We start from the raw sequence: 23,394 nt of genomic DNA, 5'->3' as shown, positions 1-23,394 counted from the left end.
ATACAACAATACCCTAGCCTGAACCTGGTACTGTTGTTCAGCTATGACCTGCATTGATAACCTTTTAAGGCTACAACATTTTGGAAATATAATAAAAATAAATAGGTTTATCCAATGTCAAATAGGACGAGACATGATGTCACATGTTTTACAAGAAGTCACTAAAGGGTACCATATGGATTTGGACCAGTTGTTTCATACTTCAAAGATAAAATTAAAGAAATCATTTTACTGATTTTACAGTAAGACATGAGCAAAATGAAAAAAGGTTCATAAAATAATTTACAAAAACGTGACACTCCAAATTACCCCAAAATTCTAGAAAGGGTGAAAATTTGTGGTTTAATAAGTATTATTAAACTTTGTTTATAAACAATTGTGTCTTCATACTTCAGTTCAGTCATTCATTCTACTTAGTTGCTTACATATGGGCATGTATCCATTGCCCAGTACACTTAGTCAACTACATGAACTATGACCTCTGTCTGGGTCTGTCATTATGCATACTAATTAGTGCGTGCTATATTTAGCTTCACTTGGAGATGCTGAGCTGACCTGTCCACATCTCCCTGTGTTTTTCATTGTTCGAATTGGATTTTTCCGCCAATCACCATCACTTTTCTACACTTTACTATGGAGCATTACTCATTCATATCTTATTTCGTTGTGTGATACGTTTCCCACTTGGATGTACTTACATTTTGCGTGTTTTTTATCGACTTTTCCCAGAGGAGGGGAACCCATTCTGGACGTGTTTTATTACGGCGCATAAATGAAGACCGTCTCATATCCATCCGTACGATAGACACCCTTTACCCTATTAACAATTTATTACGGAACATTGTTGTTTGATTTCTTTAACCGTTGTGTAATACGTTTCTACCGGGAGGTACCTTCATTTGTGTGTTTTTATTGACTTATCCCCGGCGGGAGAACTTTTATTGGGCGACTTCACTATGGCGCCTAAACGGAGTACGTCTCGAATTCATCCGTACGATTCCACAAATCCCGCTAACTGGACAGCGAAACAATTAAAAGAGGAACTTTCTAAAAAAGGAATCACCGTTTCCCATTCGAGCATTACACGAGCGGCACTGATTCAAATGTATAAGGACAATTGTTTACTTTCTGTGTCAAGGCCGTCGTCGCTTCAGACGAATGTAAACAATGGACTCGGAGATAGACTGTCTCGTCAAACTGGACAAACCCTTTCCTCTTTTGATTCGGACGTTACAAATACGCATTCTGCTACCGTAACAGACGCTGTGGTCACGAGGAACCAACGTAGACCATTGGTTTCATTACCACAGGAGAGCGAACTCTGTCTTGATGCGGACGCGGAGCCCTCTTTTTCTTTGGGTGACGCGAGGAGTGATTTGGCCCGCACTTCTCCCCCAAGTGACCGCGCCACCGCTACATGTGCTGCAGCGCGTAGGGATTCTACATCACCACCAACAAACATGGCTGCGCCCATACATGTTGTTCCAGACCAGGACACTGCGTCGATCTTGACTCGGACTCTCTCTCTGATGGAGATGACATTTAAAGCTTTTCAGTCCACTCAACTTGCCACGTCTGCCGAACCCGCCTTCGACATGATGACGGCGTATACCAATCTCAGAAATATCAGGAGCGGCGTAGGCGACAACAGGACGTCAGGGGCTACGCTGGATACTTTAAGACAACATGCCGATTCTGACGGTATTCCCGCTGACCTCCTCCCTCAGATCGACATTGTGTCACCAGCCTTGAGGAAAAAAATTATCCAAGGTAAGGATGTCAATCTTGCCAATCTCCTTGTTCCCGGTACCGAGTCTCCTATGCCCGATCGTGACTTGCATACATCAGGCCGGCGAGGTAAACATTCAGAACTCACCATATCTGAATTCATCACTGCCTTCGGAATCTACAAGCGTGTAGTGACCGACGCCTTTCCTAGTAGGAGAGATGAACTTGATAGGTATGAAGCTATCATAATTCGCCTCAACAACACTCATGGTGCAACGGCTTTTAACGAGTACCACCGCATGTTCTCAGCTAGGGCAGCTCAATACATTGAGCAAGAAAATTTCAAGGTCAAATGGGGTATGCGCGACAAGGACATTTACGATTCTGTTGTAGCAGGACGCCGTCCCATCACCTGCAACACCTGCCGTAGTGTGGAACACTCCACTCACAGATGTGATCAGTTTAATGGGAACAAACACTCTAATGGATCAGATAGAGATCAATCCAAAACGGACAAACGTAATCGCCCAAACGTTTGGCACAACGGGCAGGTGATATGCAACAACTTCAACTCCAAAGGTTGTACTTGGTCTACTTGCCAACGAGCTCACATATGTGCAAAATGTTTCAGTGAGCAGCACGGAGAGAAATCCTGTCAAAAAAATAAGGACAAACGTACCAATCCCGAGACCAATGCAACAAATAATAAGTGACTAGTTTCTAGAGATGTCATGGACAGGGAATTTTCCTCTTGCAGTTTCAGAGCGTCAACCCCTATAAACATTGATAGACTCAAAACAGAATTAACTTTTCACCCTGATAAGGTTTTCGTTAATTATCTATGCGACGGCTTGAAAGAGGGTTTTGACACTAAAGTTTCACCATTACCACAGTGTACACATGAATCACGTAACAATCGCTCAGCTATAAACAATCCAGAGTCTGTGTCAGAACTTATTACTAAAGAGTTGGATAAAGGATTCGTCATCGGCCCTTACCAAGTGCCGCCTTATAACATTTATCGTGTTAGCCCCCTGGGAATAGCCGAGCACAAGTATTCTAGAAAGAAAAGACTTATTTTGGACTTGTCAGCTCCGCACAATTCTACTGTTACAGATACTCACAGTATTAACGAGTTAATAGACAAGTCTGAATGCTCTCTCCAGTATGTCAAAGTTGACGATGCCATTCGTACCATTCAAAATTTAGGTAAAGGAGCTATTATGTGTAAAGCTGACATTTCGGATGCTTTCAAGAATATCCCTATCATCCCATCACAGTGGCATTTGTTCGGTTTCCGGTGGAACAACTTGTACTATTTTTATCATCGTTTAGCCTTCGGCTGCCGCTCCAGCCCCATCATTTTCGATCAACTGTCCATTGCAGTGTGTTGGATCGCCAAACATAATTATGGTATGACACATATTTTTCATTTACTTGATGACTTTCTAGTCATTGACACCCCGCAAGCCCAAGGGGAGAGAACCATGGCCCTCCTGACTATGTTGTTCAAACGTTTGATGATCCCATTATCTCCTCATAAAACTATGGGACCCTCCACAGTCATGGAATACTTGGGTATTATCCTGGATTCGGAAAGGATGGAAGCACGCTTACCTACAAACAAAGTGCTTAGAATTACAGAGTTCTTGCGTGGCATGCTTGCTAGGACATCGTGTACTAAACGTGAGTTGCAACAGCTCCTCGGTCATCTTAATTTTGCAATGCGAGTTATCCTGCCAGGCCGCAGCTTCATCTCGTACCTTCTTGCACTGATGTCCGCCCTAAAGGAGCCACACCATCATGGAAGATTGACCCGAGAGTGTAAAGAAGACATTCGTATGTGGCTCAAGCTGCTCCAAGACTGGAACTGTATTTCTTTCTTTTATGAAAGCCATTTTACCAGCAATCCTGACTTCGAACTGTTCACTGATGCAGCATCGACCGTCGGCTTTGGGGGAATATTTCGTACGGAATGGTTTGCGTCCCTCTGGCCTAAGGAAGTCGTTGAGGCCTCTGGGGACTCGGCCCCATCTATGTCCTTCCTCGAACTTTACCCAATAGTGGTAGCTGCTCTACTTTGGGGGCAAGCCTGGTCCACCAAACGAATCTTATTTCATTGTGACAATAAGGGTACCGTCGATATCATAAACAAAGGGAGGTCTAAATCGCCGCGTATCATGTCCCTTATGCGTCGACTAACTTGGTGTGCAGCTAAACATAATTTTACTGTGAATGCTAGTCATGTGGCAGGTGTGAACAATAATATCGCTGATGCTCTTTCTCGCTTTAAATTCCAGGAGTTCCGGAGAGCAGCACCTCATGCCAACAGTCGCCCATGTCCCTGCCCAGAGTTCTGTCAAGTAATGTGGAATTAAACCAAACAGTAAACGACCTTTGGGATTCAGCTCTTACTTCAAGTACGCGAGGGGTTTACCATACAGGCTTCACCGCTTACAAAACTTTTTTACTTCTTAGCGGTGTCAATTGGTTGTGTACTATGCCACCAGTGTCTGAAGATCTATTGATGTTCTTTGTCGCACACTGCTTCAAAACCCTCAATATTAAAGCATCTACTATCAAACTGTATTTGTGCGGTATTCGTTACTCATATATGCGGGCAGGTCATGCTAACCCTCTGGTTGCACGAGACGGTCAAGCCTTCATCAGACTCAACACTATCCTCAATGGAGTGAAGAAACAGCAAGGTGTTACGCGTAAACCACGCTTACCTATTACTTTCAACATTTTGGAGAAAATTTGTCTGCTACTACGATCTGGGGTGTTTTCCCCTTTCCTCGACGTGATGATGGAAACAGCTTGTACTGTCGCCTTTTTCGGTTTCCTTCGCTGTGGAGAATTCTGTGTGACTGGGGCTTTTGACCCTACTCGTCATCTATGTATGGAGGACGTGAACATCGACCTTGTACAACAATGTGTCCATATAACCCTCAAGGTTTCTAAATGTGACCCTTTTAGGAAGGGTATATCTATAGTGCTCTATAGTACCTGTAAATCTGTATGCCCTTATACAACCTTGAAGCGCTATTTGTCCCTCAGGACCACGACAGCTGGTAGGAGGTGCACAATACATGATCTAGATCCATTTTTTGTGACAGACTCTGGATCGCCTTTATCGCGCACCACGTTTATTTCCTATTTGCGAACAGTTATTTCCAGACTTGGTTTAGATGATCGAGTATACAGTGGCCATTCGTTCCGCATTGGCGCTGCTACTTCTGCTGCAAATTCGCAAATAGAGGATCATCTTATTAAGACATTAGGACGATGGTCATCTGACTGCTATCAAAGATATATCCATACGTCAAGAAGTACCATCAAATCTGCTCAGAGGTCTCTAACTGTTGACTCAAGGGACCATGTTTGAACCCCTCATCTCTTAGTCTGTGACTCTCTGTACATTCATTTTCCAGACTCATGTTATTTTTTTTTGTTTCTTTTTAAACATCAACAGGTTTGTTAGGCCTTAACATGCTTTTATCATGTGTCATAGTGAATTTCTACTAGTATATGCAGCTTTCATACATATGTATACACCATTTCTGCAGATGTATCTACATGTATACATAGTCATTAATACTAGTTTAAGCATATATTCAACTCTATCCAATTATTTGGGGCTTTCTCATGCTGCGCATAATCAATTCGGTCCATTAGCCCCAAAGTCATTGGGGTTTCATTCATTTCATATACATGTCATACACAGTTTACATCGTACAGGACCATTTTCCGCCTGGTTCTTCAGTAGGGCTCAGGACTCGCCTGGCGATGTAACCAAACTATGTATGATAGCAGTCTTTGTGGTACAGGACTTTCGCCTGGTTCTCCAAGAGGACTCAGGACCTCGCCTGGCCACAACCTGCTCATTCAATTTCAATTTCTTCATTTGTTCATTGTCTACCAGCTCTAAACTTTAATACTTACCTCATTTCCCTTAACCAGGACCGCCTTTTCCTGTTCATAGGATTAGGACTTGCACCTGGTAGGGAATCTTGAATTTATCTTCCTTCATGCTGGTAATTTTGTAATATATATATGCAGCAGCCAAGACAGCCCTAAATGCAATTTGTTTGTTTGATTTTGTTCTATGTTTTGTCTAGTTAAGTATGTGTTTGCTATGCTATGTAAATTATATTATGTGTAGAACAGTTTTGTAATGTAAATACTTAGTGATTTATTTTATAATACATCTGTAAATCTTAAAAAATCTGTGTTTGTTATTGTTTATAAAATGTGAATTATTAGATATCTGTGGATATGTTTTAAATCTAAACATTTACACATCTGAAAGGGAATTGAACCCAGGTCATATAGAAATGTGGTGGTGTATATTGGATGTGCAAATATTAAAATTTACGTTGATACATGTAATATTAATTTGTACAATTCTATTTATTTTTTTTACATTTTCTGGATTATCTCCCTTTAACAGCATCCATTTGAATGTCCTATTATATATATTATTTCTTTATAGCATCAATCAATGATGTGTTATTATTCCTTGATTTAACACTAAAAACATTCCCTAGAAACAGACTACTCTTTTGAAAAACATTATGGTAATATCATTATTTATCATATGGTCTTTACAAGGTCATACATCACAGCCAAATTTGTAAGTTCATTTTTATATCCAGATAGAAATTAACTACAATTGGATGAGTAAAAGTAAGGGATTAAATACGTAATACCTCCCCGTGAGTTAGTGACCCAGAAATTTCAACTGTCAGGATAAGATTGAAGTAGGGCGTCAATCTAGACATAAAAATTCATCTCTGTAGAGATATACAAAATGACTCTGGGTGATGGATTCTAGTTTTCTACTTCATCTTACAGGAAATGATTTTTTTATTTTTTTCATGACTTTATTTGTCTCCTCAATATTTTTGCATTGTCCTTTTATATATAACCCAACACATTTAATTGATTTTTTTTCCTTATAATCAATTATGTATATCAAAAGGGAATTACAATTAAAATTAAAAAATTAAAAAAGATTAGGAAAATGCAGTTATGGCTACCCCAGTAATGTTAATCGTTGACAATTATGTTTTACTGGTGATTGCAGCAGATCTTTGATATATCTCATTCCAGAGAAAAGCTATTGTAAATGTGCGTTGTATAGCCACGGTGTTTGATTTGCCAGCCTTAGATCTATAATGCTTCCCTGACTAATTACGATAGGTGTGTAATGAACTGATTACTGATTACAGGAGAAGGTGAGTAAGAAGTCCCTGTTCCAGCCGCTGTCGGCCAATGATACCTTTGTGGACGACTACAAGGAGAACTCGGTGCCCGGGGGTGGGGAGGCTAGGCCCGAGGGGAGGGGACACAGTGACAGGAGAGACCATGCTAATGGTGATGATGCAACCACTGCTCTCCAGCACTACAGTGGTACGGCTGCTGGCGATGAATCATCACAAACCGCCGCCACCGAATCATCTCCTTCATCTGTGGCAGAGCTGGCAGTGTTGTCCATGACTCATCCTGCCAGCCTCTGTACCAGCCAGGCCAGTACAGCACCGCGCACACGACACCCCACCCAGGCATGCTCCACGGGGCATGGACACACTAGCGCACACCTCGCACCCCCACCCCCAAGCCACGCCCAGCTCACCACCCCCGGGATTACACGAAACCAGGATTTCTACAAAACATTCAACCATGGAAGCCAAGATGTCAAAGGTTTGGCCAAGGTACCGTGTGTGGTGCCGTGCGGCCCCGTAAACCCCTACCCAGGCACCACGGCATGGACAGGATATGGAGACAGTGCCGCCAACACTAACCGTCAGCAGCTTCAGGTAAGTCAAGGTCAAATACCAAGGTTAAAATGATCTATGTTCAGGTTTCATAAATTATCAAGCTTGGTCTCCTTTTCAATGCATCTGAAAAAATTCCAATCAAAAGAGCTTGCAAAAACAAATGTTACATGCTTTTTTTATGGTACAATGTTTTATCCTTAGCCTTGTGCTTCCTGTATGTTTCCAGAAATGCATTTGCTTGAAGCTGTAAAACAAAAATATGCTAATGTTTGATTGAAGATTTTTAGGGGGCTTAACTACATATTATTATGTTGCAAGGTTACAATGTATTGGTAGTGTATGCAAAATTAGGTTAATATTTTGCATTTACTTAGCACAAAATCTCTCAGAATGTCATGAGCTTTAAAAGCATTTTACAGAGTACATTAAATTATGTTTGTCAAAAATTCAATCCTGGAAATTATTGTAACCATACTTAAATAAATATACTTTCAAGATGCGTCATTGATCCTAAATCACATTGATATCTTAGAAATATTGAGCAGATAATAAAAATGGCATGCACTAATTTAGATAATTATATTTGTTGCATTCTTTTAAAGAATACACTTTTTTCTGCAAATGCAGTTGCTTTGACCCTTGAAGCTAAATATGCAGATAGTCCTTAAAAACTGTTTTGTATGAGGCTTATTGTTGTATGATTGAGATGTTACTGCCCATGAACTTAACGTTTCACTCAATCCACACACACAACTGTGAACAGGGTGATGTCATTGGTCGTATAATTTGTTACCTGATCAACATAATCATTTATGTGAAGGTTACTTTCATCTCAAAAACTTAACAAATTGTTACAATATTTAATCCCACACTAGGATACTAACTTGCATCATGTAATCCTCCATAAAGATTAGCATGCAGAGGATCGTATCAAGAGTTATTAAGTAAAAATTTACCAATGATTTGAGAATCAAAAGTTACAAGATATTTTCCAGTGATTCAGGTCTATTACTAGGTATCAAACTATTTGCCAATGATATTGGATTTTTAGAGCAATGGAGGTATGAATGGTTATAACATATTTACCAATGTTTCAAGATGGTAGTCAAGATTTAAAGTGCTCAGTTATAGAGTATTTTGCAATGATGTTTGATTTTTAGTACAACAGTGGTATCAATACGTATTAATTCAATAGTTACATTGTGTTTGTCTATGATTTGAGTTTTCAGTACTAATAGTTATAAATTATTTGCTAGTGATTTGAGGTCGGTTTTTATTTTGTATCATTAGTAAAAAAAAAAGAGCATAAAATACACCAGTGATTTGAGTTTAAGTTACAAAGTATTGGCGGCTAATTTAAGACTTTAAGGAGCAATATCTATAAAGTATTTGCCTTTGATATGAGTCTTTAAGTATCTTTGGAATTTTTAATGTCAATAGTTATAAAATATTTGCCAGTGATTTGAGATATTTGCCAGTGATTTGAGTTATTTGCCAGTGATTTGAGTTATTTGCCAGTGATTTGAGTTATTTGCCAGTGATTTGAGTTATTTGCCAGTGATTTGCGTTATTTGCCAGTGATTTGAGTAATTTGCCAGTGATTTGGTTGTTTAGAATCAATAGTTCTAATGTATTTTTCTATGCTTTGAGATTCAGCGTTAGCAGAAGTATCGGTCAGTTACTGGAGCTTGTAAAGCAGCAAATATCAATAGCTTTTTAGAAATAAGCTTGGAATTTTCAGTGTGTAGTTAAAACATATTTACCAGTCATTTCAGACTTTTAGTGATCAAAAGGGTTGAAAAATTCTTGCAAGTGATTTAAGGATTTTACTATCAATAGTTATTTGGTTGTGATTTTAAGTTTTTAATGTCAGTAGTAATGTGAAAAAATATATATCTTTGAGTAGGGGTTTTTAATATCAAAAGTAAACTGCCAGTGATCAGAGGTTTTTAGTATAAAAAGGGGTAAAATATTTGCTGATGATTCAAGTTTTCAATATGAACAGTTATGAAGTATTTGCCTGTGATTTGAGATTTTTAATGTCAATTGTTACCAGTGATTTGGCAATTTAAATTTTTATAATTATAAAAAATTACTAGTGATTTGAGATCATAAATGTCAATAGTACTAAATATTTGCCAGTGATTTAGATTTTTTATTGTCAATTGTTATGAAGTATTTGCCAGTGATTTGAGATTTTTAGTGTCAATAGTTATAAAGTATTTGCCAGTGATTTTAGTGTCAATAGTTATAAAGTATTTGCCAGTGATTTTAGATTTTTGTGTCGATAGTTATAAAGTATTTGCCAGTGATTTTAGATTTTAGTGTCAATAGTTATGAAGTATTTGCCAGTGATTTTAGTGTCAATAGTTATAAAAGTATTTACCAGTGATTTTAGTGTCAATAGTTATAAAGTATTTACCAGTGATTTCATTTTCCTCTTGAGTGATATTCTAGAACTGTTGCTTGTTCTCAAGTGATGGCTGACATTGAAGTATTTATTTTTGCCACCATCAGGGGAATGTTGTGAGTGCTGTGACATGGGTGTGAATGACTGTTGACTGATTTATACTGTAGTTCCTGGTTAATCACTAGTCAAACCTTAAACTTCATTAGACTAGAAAATAAAATCACAATCAGCAGTACGCTCACTGCCTTCACCACTCAGATTAGACTGAATATTATACAAGAAATTACAATGTCAGTCAACGATGATATGAGAATTTTAAGAAGAAAATTATTGATTCGAATAAAAATAGTTACTTTGATTTGTCCTTAAATGACTAGACACATGGAACCATTGATGAAATAAAAGGAAATTTAAGTGATTTGGCTGCCAAATATGCTTTTTCTGTGAAACCATTTTCGTATAATGCTTATAAATGCCATAAAATGTTTGCTTGGTCCGAATCTTTACAGGATAGATTCTGTTTTGGTGTACAGCCCTAGGGAGCTAACTGAGAGATTTTGTAATTGTTTGATTGGATGACACCCTCAGATAAAGTCGACAGCACATTTGACAAGTTTCTGGTTTTACAGCAAATGTACAGAGACCTATGTGCGGCTGTAGTAACACTCAGGAGACCCAAGTGTTTTGGTAGTTACAATCATACGCCAAAGTTTATAGATCAAGTGCCTCGACCATGATACAATGATGTTATAACACTGTGAACATCAGCATGTAAGGCCGAATTCCAACTTACCAGCCGGAATATTGCCTTCTGTGGTTATTTATTGCAGAGACACTCAAATCCAACCCGACCTTCGGTAAATAGATCTCCGTAGGTCATTAGTCACTCAAACATGTTCATATTTGACCCACAGTTCAAAATATTTATCTTTTTTGTGTTAATTTTTACAGAGGCATGTTAAAATTCAACCTATATGTAGGTTTTGATAAAATAATGTATGGTCTTTATTTTAAGGAGACAGGAGATGAAATAGAAATTTCAGGGTGTTTTTTCTAAGACATCTCATCACCCCAGGGTGGCAGTTAGAATAGCCATCTCAGTGGATGAATTCCAATGATATTTAAATATATGGGATAAAGACTTTAACATTTAGTGCTTAGCATGAATAAAAAATAATTAGAAAGCATTCATCCCACTAATTGTGACATAACTGGTATTTAAAAGAATAGTGACATTTAATATTTAATTCAAAAGACATATTATCTGCTGACTAGCAATCACCTATTGTAAATGACATGACAAATGACCATTTATGTCAGAAGTATTCAAATTACAAAGATTTTTTAACTTTGGTAGTGAATGTTGCTCTGTGGTTGGTTAGTGTATTGTCAAACATAACTAGAGGTTTAGTTTTCACTCCAGAAACATATCAACTTTCAGTTTATTTTAATCGTAAATAATTACGTTTAACTGGTAAAGATACTAATTGAGATGGATTTCACATTAATTATCTAGCATTTCAATCAAACTTGTGTGTGATACCAGCACATTTAATATGACATTATGATATAATTTGATAGTTTCATAAATTCACGTATAGTCATAAATTTCAATGATTATGGAAGAGGTACACTTAAAAGCAATTTTCAAAACTGTCATCTATTTAATAACCAGTGGAAACAAATTTAATATCATCTGAGGTGTACATTATCCCGTGAAAATATTCTACATAACGAGGATTCTTTTTTAGAGATGACTGCTTCATATTGTTTGTTGGAAGATCTGCTTACATATGGAATCCTTATTCCTTATCTTAGTGATTTGGTTACTTATTGAATTTTTCTATCTCAACTATTTTGTGGAGAAATTAGGATTTGAATGTCTGCAGAGTAAATCCCTTGTAATTGACGTCGGGTAATCAGTTTATTGAGGTGTACACGAACTAGCTGTTGATTTAACTAAGATTATCGGGTAATGACGGAATACCATCGTAAGCATGAAAAGGGATCATGTAGATTTTACAGGGTTGCAAGATTCCGATGGATAAGCTCAGCTTTATGTGGAGTTCAGTGAGAGAAAAAAAAAAATCAAGTCATCATAAAAAATAGAAATTGAATTAAATTAAAACAGTCATAAAATGGCCCAGATTGTTTAACAATTTACATGGTAATAATCCCTTCATATAGATTTATCTTGATGCGCTTAGCTTTGCTTATGATAAAAAAACACATTTCAGGCAAATTTAAGGAGTTGTGAAATTCAAGGTTTATTCCTGATAATAAGACCGTAATTGATATTTTGCAGTCATTGTTACTGAAATGTATGTTCCTCAACATTTATAAGGAGTGAAATGTTGTTGTGAGCACTAGGAAGAAAGGTGTTGCATACTGACAAATGAATGTAGTTCAAGAGTTTTCATTGATATATTGAATACTTGAGTGTCAGATCCCAATTTTGTTAGATATATTGATTTTGGACAGAAATATGTGGACATTTCCAATTCTTGGTTTGATGCTGAAACGAAATGACATTGAGTGATCATGCTTGGAGGAATGAAAATACATGGTACATGCGGAAGGGAAGGACTTTCAGTGAAAATTTGATAACGTCATAACATCATCCGATATGGGAGTCTGGGCCCCTAATGTGGTAAACCACAACTATTTCCTGTTCAGATCACGCGAGATGGTTAGGGGGGAAATTCCAAAGGATAGGTCTCGCTATTAAACAGCCCTGAGGGACGGTATCGTCACAATGGTGGACGTTATTGTTGACTGGGAATCTATTTATTTACAGTTAACATTCCTGGTGGGAGCAAAAATGACATATTTTTTTTGCACTTCTTTTAAACTGTGTAATTTCATTATAAATCGTTCCTATCTTTCTAAAATTTAACTTACCAAACAGAAAATCGTCAATATAACCAAGATTCACCAATATTTCAAACAGGGGATCGCCAATATTCCAAATAGAAAATCACCAATGTTTCAAACAGGGGATCGCCAATATTCCAAATAGAAAATCACCAATATTACAAACAGGGGATCGCCAATATTCCAAATAAAAAATCACCAATTTTACAAACGGGGGATCACCAAATTACAAAAAGGGGATCACCAAAATCTACAATCAGGGTATCACCAAATTGTACAACCAGGGAATTACCAAAATTACAAACAAAGAATCACCAAAATTACCAACAGGGGATCACCAATATTACAAATAGAAAATCAACACAATTACAATCAGGGGATCACAAAAATTACAAATAAAAAATCACCAATATTACAAACAGAAAATCATCAATACTACATACAGAAAATCTCGTATATTACAAATAGAAAATCTTGTATATTACAAATAAAAAATCACCAATATTACAAACAGAAAATAATCAATATTGCATACAGAAAATCTCCAATATTACAAATAGAAAATCACCAATATTACAAACAGGGGATCACAAAAATTACAAACAGAAAATCCTCAATATTACATACAGAAAATCTTGTATATTACAAATAAAAAATCACCAATATTACAAATAGAAAATCACCAATATTACAAACAGAGGATCGCAAACTTTTACAAACAGAAAATCATCAATATTACATACAGAAAATCTCCAGTATAACAAATAGAAAATTACCAATTCTACACATAGAAAATCACCAATATTACAAACAGAAAATCACCAATATTACAAATAGAAAATCACCAATATTACAAATAGAAAATCACCAATATTACAAATAGGAGATCACAAAAATAACAAATAGAAAATCTCCAATTATACAAACAAAGAATCACCAATATTACAAATAGAAAATTACCAATATTACAAATAGAATATCACCAATATTGCAAACAGGGAATCACCAATATTACAAATAGAAAATCACCAATATTGCAAACAGGGAATCACCAATATTACAAACAGGAAATCACCAATATTACAAACAGGGAATCACCAATATTACAAATAGAAAATCACCAATATTGCAAACAGGGAATCACCAATATTGCAAACAGGGAATCACCAATATTGCAAATAGAAAATCACCAATATTGCAAACAGGGAATCACCAATATTGCAAACAGGGAATCACCAATATTACAAACAGGGGATCACAAAAATTACAAACAGGAAATAACAAAAAATATTTAATTATGCAATTGTTTTCACGATATCCAATCAGCTGATTGAAACCATTGATCAACTGTTGTGCAATTTATCAGAAACCAAAGCAGTTGTTCCATCTTTATAAAGGTCATTGTTTTAAAAGAATATATTGTGTTATATTGATTGAACCTGGATTTGATTTAATTCATTTAGTTTTTGTCATTCTGTCTGATTCTCAAATGATTCATTACAGCTGATTAAGATACTAGGACTTTTTTAAAGAAACTTACTAGAATGACGTTGGACTACACAGCAGATCAATAAAATGACAATGATTTATTTTTTCCAACGAGCCTTCAAGCTGTTTATAAACCTTCGTACTCAAATAGCAGGAGAAATGTTTTATACTTGGGAGAAAATAAACTTACTGATCAAAGATATTTCTCAGCTGTAAACGAACTCATATTTATGGATGTCCATGGGTGTAAAGTGTGCTTGTATTTCACACAGAAGACTGTTTTGATATAGAGGGAAGCATGATTTGACCTATCTACCCTCTGTCCTGGTAGTGTATCTCAAAATTCAACTAAAATACCGTCAGGAAATCTTTAATTAGTAAAATTGTTGAATACATTAGATTGCTTATAAAAGTTAGGCCAGGTGTTCATCATGCTGATAAATGTGGAAAAGAATTACATGGATTTTTATCTACATGATATGTACCGTGATATCTATAGTTCTCCAGCAGAACAGGAAGCGTTTTCAGGGAACATGTTTTTATAATTGACATGGGAGTGGGTGGTTAGCTTCATGCTATCTCAGATATTCATAGTTCATGATAGGGGTTTTAATACAAGTGATGCCTGGAGATGATGTACACGTTTTATAGCAGAAATTACGTAGGTTTTTTCACTATATCTTTTCAATTTGACACAAGATACCATTCAGATGAGGGGATAAAATATACAACAGAGTGAAATGTCAGAAAGCCAAAATATGGAATTTGATTAAACAGCAGAAAATGGAAATCTAGGACATGATAAAATACCAGAAAAATAGAACGTGATAAAGTATCAAAAAAGTAATAAAATAGAATGTGATGAAATACCTGAAAAAATAGAACATGGTGTTAAAATACCAGAAAAAATTAAATGTATTGAAATATTAGAAAATTGGGGACAGTAAAATTCTTTTAAAAAAAAGGTTGGTAAAGATTAAAAAATAAAACTTGGTTAGATACTAGAAAAATAGGAAATGGTGGTAAAATATCCGGAAATTAACATAGTAAAATTCCTTAAAAAAAAAAACACCTGGAAAATTTTAAAAATATGGTCAGATACTAGAAAAACAGGACATGGTGGTAAAATAGCAATACAAATATTGTATACAACATGGTGAAAAACTAGAGCAGGAAAAAATACTAGGATTTTTTTTTTTATATGATATTTCTACCTCTTTTCTACAGGGATCTGTGCCTTTAACTTTGGAAAAAAAAGCACACAAACAAAATTAAAGAACATGGTAAAATGCTAGATTTTTTTTTCGGAAATACAAGAAAAATAGAATATGATTAAAAGTTATTAACAAGAATGATGTCAAAAACTAAAACAAAATACAGCATGGTCTTTATTTAATAAACTCGAAAAGATGGTGAAATACCAGAACATTGTAAAATAAAATGCTAGAATAATAGAACACATGGTCAAAATCTATAAAAAAATAATAAAGAGCTTAGTGAAAAACAACAAAAAGTAGAATATTGTAAAATGCAAGAATGCTAGAATGAAAGAACACATGGTCAAATATAAGAAAATAATAGAGCATGGCCAAATACAAATGAAAATAACAGAGTATGGCCAAATACAAATGAAAATAATAGAGTATGGCCAAATACAAAAGAAAATAATAGAGTATGGCAAAATACAAATGAAAATAATAGAGCATGGTCAATTATAAGCAAAAATAAAAGAGCATGGCTAAATATAAGCAAATATAATAGGGCATGGCCAATAAATATAAATGAGAGAAAAAAAATGGCTAAATATCAAGGGGGGAAAAAACTAGAAAACATGTAATATGGTAAAATGTCAGAAAATAACAGAATATTGTATTTTAAAACTAATTATTAAAAAAAAATCAGAACATACTGTATACAAGGAAATTTTGGACACAATTCATTTTCGCCTTTTTCAACTTCCGCAATGAAAGCGAATTAATTACGAGGGCAAATATAATTACACAGCATAATATAAATAGTAATAACACATGAAGGATGAAAGTAATGCTTGGCAAACATGGAGTTTACTGGTAAAGGGCAAATATTTGATTGGGCAAAGTCTCCTTGCTAAAGTTAAATAACAGAAGAAGAAAAATGATATTGTGAACTAAGGTGACAAGAATGATGAACCATGGCAGGGGAGGAGTTACCTAGAGGTGACAGGGGAGGTAGAGGTGACAGGGGAGGAGTTACCTAGAGGTGACAGGGGTGGTAGAGGTGACAGGGGAGGAGTTACCTAGAGGTGACCCGGAAGTAGAGGTGACCGGGCTCAATGACATCCTTTGAGCGGTGAAAAAAAAATGACATCTTGTCAAAATTGAGGAACAATTGTTGGCTTTATAAACTTGGAGCAAAAAATGAATAAATTGATTCTAAATATGTGTGAACAATAATGACAAAGTGGTTTCCTTTAGGCTAAACAACCATGTATTGTTACAAGATATTTAATCTAGTAAATTAAGAGGATCTACTACGCATCCTAACAGGAGGGGTGTAGCCAATGAATGGCACAGCAGTTGATTATCTACTGTTTGGATGGCAGTAGATATGGACACTTTCCAAAACTGGCAATAACTTAAAATGTTACTGATTAGGATTCTGTTACATAGATCTAATGAGGATGTTTTCATTAAGAAGGTACTTCTTAGTTTTTGCTGCTGCTGATATAGGGAAATCTATTGTGAGGGCATGAATGCTGTGTTTATTGTTAGCTGTATTGTGAGGGCATGAATGCTGCGTTATTGTTAGCTGTATTGTGACGGCTTGAATGCTGTGTTTATTGTGAGCTGTATTGTGAGGGCATGAATGCTGCGTTATTGTTAGCTTTATTGTGACGGCTTGAATGCTGTGTTTTTTGTTAGCTGTATTGTGAGGGCTTGAATGCTGTGGTTATTGTTAGCTGTATTGTGACGGCTTGAATGCCGGGGTTATTGTTTGCTGTATTGTGAGGGCATGAATGCTGCGTTATTTTTAGCTGTATTGTGACGGCTTGAATGCCGGGGTTATTGTTTGCTGTATTGTGAGGGCATGAATGCTGCGTTATTGTTAGCTTTATTGTGACGGCTTGAATGCTGTGTTTTTTGTTAGCTCTATTGTGAGGGCTTGAATGCTGTGTTTTTTGTTAGCTGTATTGGGAGGGCTTGAATGCTGTGTTTATTGTTTGCTGTATTGTGAGGGCATGAATGCTGCGTTATTTTTAGCTGTATTGTGACGGCTTGAATGCTGTGTTTTTTGTTAGCTGTATTGTGAGGGCTTGAATGCTGTGTTTATTGTTAGCTGTCCCCCATCCTCCCCAGTAGTACCAGATATTTCTCTCTTCATCTGTCATGGTAGGACTTTTAAAAATGTATGTTTTATAACTTTTGATGCGACACGAGAGAAGTCATTAAAAAGCGAGTCTCTCAGGAGAGTACTGTATACAAGGACATTTTTGCCGCAATTTCTCTCCTCATAAATGAGGACGAATTTATCATGACAGCAAATATTTATATTTGTACACAGCATAACCTGTATAGTAATTACATGTGAAGGGCAAAATTAGCAATGAGTTCATATGGATATTATTGGTAAATGGTGAATAGTGGATTCGTCAAAGGGTTTCGGAATACAGTCACGTTCAAGATGTCTCATGAGAGAGGATTTTAAAAGTCAGATTTCTCATCACAGTTATGGTCTTACATCGGGGTAATAATTGAAAAGTCGGGTCACATGACAGATGGATTTCAGAAATGGTGCCTCTCGAGGTGAACAGGATGATTGGTTTGTGGAGAATGGCTATGTCGGGATCCAATGTATTTGCTGATGAACCATTCATAGCTACTTCCATTAACAGATAGGAGATAATCTGTTAGCATCACTACATTTCAAATTACACAGCATCAGATATAAAACAAATCTGTGGTGCAGGAGTTATGGCGTGCTGTCACTACGCATTGTTACGACTCCTAATCTCCACCACTCCAGAAGCCATCCACACACAATGTGTTGCTCAGTGAACTCATTTACTCTACAGTAAACAGTAATCCCCTGATTTTAGGAAGGCACAGTGTTTCCTTCTCCTCATGTTTAGTTCCATTCTAATCTACTGAAACAAATTTTTCATTTCTGTCAAAAAGTTAGTTAGATTTCATCTAGGCATTACCGTAATATCAAGAACAGATTCTTAAGCTTTTAAAATTCATTTAAAATATACAAAACTGGAAAATATTGGACGAATCATTTACCCGTAATTTGGAATCTACAGATATGATACAAAAACATTTGAGGTTTTTTTTTAATGTTTTTCTCAGAATTCATTTAGAATTGAATTTAATAAGTGTTTAAATGTGTTTCAGGCAATAGGAGAAAAGGTCCAGCTTGAACGTAAGATTGAGCAAAAAGAAATGGCAATGCACACAGATGAGACAGAGGATGGACAGACACCTCAGCAGGGTGAAACTACTGCAACGGAGCATGTGACTGGAACAACTGACACGCAGGACAGAGTCAGCAGATTTGTGGGTCATGTGAAACGCACAAGGAAAAGACAGAGCATTGCCGAGCTAAACGAGAGCATCTCCGAGTCTCATGTCCATCTACAGAGGCTAGAAGGGGAGATAACTCGTTTACAATATGACGGTCAAGAAGAGATACACCAAGGCAGTGGTACCCAAGAGACCACAAACATCATTTACCACTTGGAAATGATTCGGAAACAACAAGAGCAATTGGTGTTACTTGAGCAACAACTCCAGGAGCAGCTGACCGGTCGAGGGCATAGTGTCACACAAGGTCAAAACCGCACCAGTTCAGAGTGTGATTCTCTCAATGGAAATAATGCATCTAAGGAAAGTGTTGCTAGGTCCCAAGGTCATCTTACAAGTCAAGGTCAAAGCACTGTATTTAGTGACACGATGGTGTACAGTGGTTTTGAGAACAATAATGTGATTGTGAATCCTGCTGACATACCAGTGTCTGTGACTTCACAGTACACACACACAGACTGTGATACAACCAAGCAACCCTCAAGTGAACATAGGATGGCCCCAAACATGGGTCCTTGGATGTCCCCAATCTTTACTCCACAGAACCAACGGGTGGCTGCCCAAAGTCACAGGGCCCCACCCTCACAAATCATCACAGAAATGTCCACAGTGAGCGTGTGTGGTACCACTCCCACAGTGCGCGAGTGTGGTGCCGAACTACCATGTCCAATAGACCTGTCACATGGGAGTAGGTCAGCTGTGTGTGACTCGCCCTACCAGGGGGAGACACTGGACAACTTGTCTATGCCTCAGTCTCCATACCGCACAGCCTTCTGTCCCACGACACCAAGTATAGGCAACACTAACTCTGCCTTCACGTCAGTCAGTGGGTCCCCACTAGGTCTCGGCAGTCCCTTCAGATCACTGTCACTCAAGGCAAGTGTGATGTCCAGTCCTGCACGGTCAAGCCCCCTACGTATGATGAGACGTGATGAGGAAAGTTTGCTACGTAAGGTCAGTGTTCGAACCAATGAGCGCTACCTTGAGGCCCTGCTTGATGACGAATGTGCCCTATATGCTTACCGACTCCAGACACTCCGCTCTGAGGAGGAAAACCGAATGGACATCAGCAACCCAGTGGCCAGGGTGCTTTCTGAGGGTGATGATATGGTATGTTATGTATCCTCAACCTAACACTCACCTATATACAAGCCTACTCCGTTATTGTTACAGGGTCCTGTTTGGTAGATTATATTGTCTCTGTCTTCCTACAATCTTACCAGGAAATAGCTTCATCTGTGTTTCTGAGTCTATAGCCCTGTCACCATAGCAACCTTCAGGATTTTTTTTTTTTTTACACAGTATTGTACCATGTTTCACCCCATTTTGATCTATATCTGTCATGTTTTAGTTTTCCTTCTTTTATCCTATTTTTCCATGTACTGTGCCACAAGTGGCGGCAGTCTGTCAACTTGTGTACAGTGGCCTGCACGATGACTCATCACCTGGCTGCTCCCACTGATCAGACCTGTTTGTTTACATTTTGTTTCTTCACTCATTCATTATCTGCTGTTATCAGATGCGAGTAATATCACCACGGCAGCGAGACATCATGTTGTTGGGTTGTCGGGATCAACCGTCAGGGCCAATACGACAGTCTTCCTCAGTTATATAGTGTCTACTGCAGCAGATCTCGGCAGATTGTTAATTACACGCTTTACAGGAGACGTCCCCTGATCATGTCATGCTCTAGGGAAAAAAAATATGGTAGCTGACAAAAATATAGGAATATTTTATGATAGGTCTATATCAACATAAAATTTCTTTACTTCCAATAAAAATCTCCAGATTATGACCTACATATTTACCCAGAAAGTACCCACACATGGCTATTACATCTGTACCCTCACAATAGCCCCAGAACATGAATTTATATAAACTGCTAAACCCAGTGTATTTCTTATAAAATTACCTTTCCTAAAATAACATTACCTTTCCTAAATAATAAAACCTAAGTCGCCCCTGATATACCTATAAAAAGGTAAGCTATTCCAAGCCCCCTAACACCAAATCTCCTACCTAGCCCGTACTATACCCCTTAAACTTAACACCATCCATATCACACCAATCCCAGCCCCTACTATACCCCTAAAACATCACACCAATCCCCTACCTAGCCCCTACTATACCCCTAAAACACCACACCAACCATATCACACCAATCTCCTACCTAGACCCTACTATACCCCTAAACACCACACCATCCATATCACACCAATTTCCTACCTAGCCTCTACTATACCCCTAAAACATCACACCATCCATATCACACCAATTTCCTACCTAGCCCCTACTATACCCCTAAAACATCACACAATCCATATCACACCAATCTCCTACCTAGCCTCTACTATACCCCGAAAACATCACACCAACCATATCACACCAATCTCCTACCTAGCCCCTACTATACCCCTAAACCACCACACAATCCATATCACACCAATCCCCTACCTAGCTCCTACTATCCCCCTAAACACCACACCAACCATATCACACCAATCTCCTACCTAGCCCCTACTATACCCCTAAAACATCACACCATGCATATCACACCAATCTCCTACCTAGCCCCCCTTATACCCCTAAAACATCACACCAACCATATCACACCAATCCCCTACCTAGCTCCTACTATACCCCTAAACACCACACCAACCATATCACACCAATCCCCTACCTAGCCCTTACTATACCCCTAAAACATCACACCATCCATATCACACCAATCTCCTCCCTAGCCCCTACTATACCCCTAAAACACCCCACCATCCATATCACACCAATTTCCTCCCTAGCCCCTACTATACCCCTAAAACATCACACCAACCATATCCACACCAATCCCCTACCTAGCCCTTACTATACCCCTAAAACATCACACCATCCATATTACACCAATTTCCTACCTAGCCCCTACTATACCCCTAAAACACCACCCCATCCATATCACACCAGTTACCTACCTAGCCCCTACTATACCCCTAAAACATCACACCAACCATATCCACACCAATCCCCTACCTAGCCCCTACTATACCCCTAAAACACCACACCATCCATATCACACCAGTTTCCTACCTAGCCCCTACTATACCCCTAAAACATCACACCAACCATATCCACACCAATCTCCTACCTAGCCCCTACTATACCCCGAAAACATCACACCAACCATATCGCACCAATCTCCTACCTAGCCCCTACTATACCCCTAAAACACCAAACCAACCATATCACACCAATCCCTGCCCCTACTTTACCCCTAAAACACCACACCATCCATATCACACCAATCTCCTACCTAGCCCCTACTATACCCCTAAACCACCAACCCAACCATACCACACCAATCCCTGCCCCTACTTTACCCCTAAAACCCCACACCATCCATATCACACCAATCTCCTACCTGGCCCCTACTATACCCCTAAAACATCACACAAACCATATCACACCAATCTCCTACCTAGCCCCCCTTATACCCCTAAAACATCACACCAACCATATCACACCACTTTCCTACCTAGCCCCTACTATACCCCTAAAACACCAACCCAACCATATCACACCAATCCCTGCCCCTACTTTACCCCTAAAACACCACACCATCCATATCACACCAATTTCCTACCTAGCCCCTACTATACCCCTAAAACACCTAACCAACCATATCACACCAATTTCCTACCTAGCCCCTAATATACCCCTAAAACATCACACCAACCATATCACACCAATCTCCTACCTAGCCCTTACTATACCCCTAAAACATCACACCAACCATATCACACCAATCCTAGCCCCTAATCCTTATCACCATTCCCATCACACCCAATCTCCTAACCCCTCTATACTCCTCAAATCCTCATCATCATCCCCATCATACCAAATCAGTGTGTGTGAGTTTAGGAGGAATTGCTCGAATGCACCAAGTAATGTACGACTTGGCCCATGCTGGCGGATTGAGAACTGTTGAAGGACCTGGCAACACAGTCCCATCAATGACATCTTTAACCTGTGTCTGAGTGACACTTATAAAGTAGTCTTCCCCCCATTCTAATCTCTGCCAGCTACACCTAACCCCCAAACACCCTTCCTCTTGACTCATTGTCAGATCACAATACAGAGGTTACATCTGCTGTCAAGTACCTCCCAAAATTAACCACTTTCAGAAACAAAGTTGTGAAATTATTCTTTTAACAGATATTACTTGTCTTGGCACAGTCTTTGAGTGACAGTCTGGCTGCTTGAAATACTCTCCAAAAAATTCCACAATGTCTATCAAACTAGACTGGTATATAATTGTTTCTGTTGTACATGTGAAGTTACTCAATGAATGACCTTGATAATATCTCCTCCTCAGTATTACAGGATGTTACTTCGTAGTTGTAGGTCTAGACTGGTGACCAATGTTATATGTCCTCGGTGTTACACTATATGTAACTTAGGAGGGGTAGGTCTAGACTGGTGACCAATGTTATATGTCCTCGGTGTTACACTATATGTAACTTAGGAGGGGTAGGTCTAGACTGGTGACCAATGTTAT

At 38.0% G+C, this 23,394-nt stretch overlaps 2 protein-coding genes across 3 annotated transcripts in view; both read left to right on the top strand.

Moving 5' to 3' along the window:
* Positions 1-23,394, top strand: part of LOC110459485 — a 78,680-nt gene that overhangs the window by 48,879 nt on the left and 6,407 nt on the right. For both annotated transcript variants that reach the window (XM_021511776.1, XM_021511768.1), the window contains exons 11-12: positions 6,963-7,550; positions 18,657-19,955. In XM_021511776.1, coding sequence (XP_021367451.1) covers positions 6,963-7,550; positions 18,657-19,955 — 1,887 coding nt within the window. The remainder of the gene's footprint in view (positions 1-6,962; positions 7,551-18,656; positions 19,956-23,394) is intronic.
* LOC110459501 lies at positions 343-5,281 on the top strand. The gene is made up of 2 exons (XM_021511787.1): positions 343-1,770; positions 4,029-5,281. Exons 1-2 carry the CDS (start codon positions 957-959, stop codon positions 5,114-5,116), a joined length of 1,902 nt encoding a protein of 633 aa, XP_021367462.1. The 5' UTR covers positions 343-956; the 3' UTR covers positions 5,117-5,281.

This window comes from Mizuhopecten yessoensis, unplaced genomic scaffold, assembly GCF_002113885.1.
Source record: "Mizuhopecten yessoensis strain PY_sf001 unplaced genomic scaffold, ASM211388v2 scaffold1313, whole genome shotgun sequence".
In the NCBI taxonomy this organism is placed as follows: domain Eukaryota; kingdom Metazoa; phylum Mollusca; class Bivalvia; order Pectinida; family Pectinidae; genus Mizuhopecten; species Mizuhopecten yessoensis.
The sequence above is the reverse complement of the archived record's forward strand: the minus strand, read 5'-3'. Positions and strand labels throughout refer to the sequence as shown.

Bases quoted from the DNA above. Each gene is read 5' to 3' on its own strand.
- LOC110459501 (XM_021511787.1), top strand. From the start codon at position 957: ATGGCGCCTAAACGGAGTACGTCTCGAATTCATCCGTACGATTCCACA. The intron at 1,771-4,028 runs GTAAGGATGTCA...TTTAAATTCCAG, and splicing joins GAGGAAAAAAATTATCCAAG to GAGTTCCGGAGAGCAGCACC.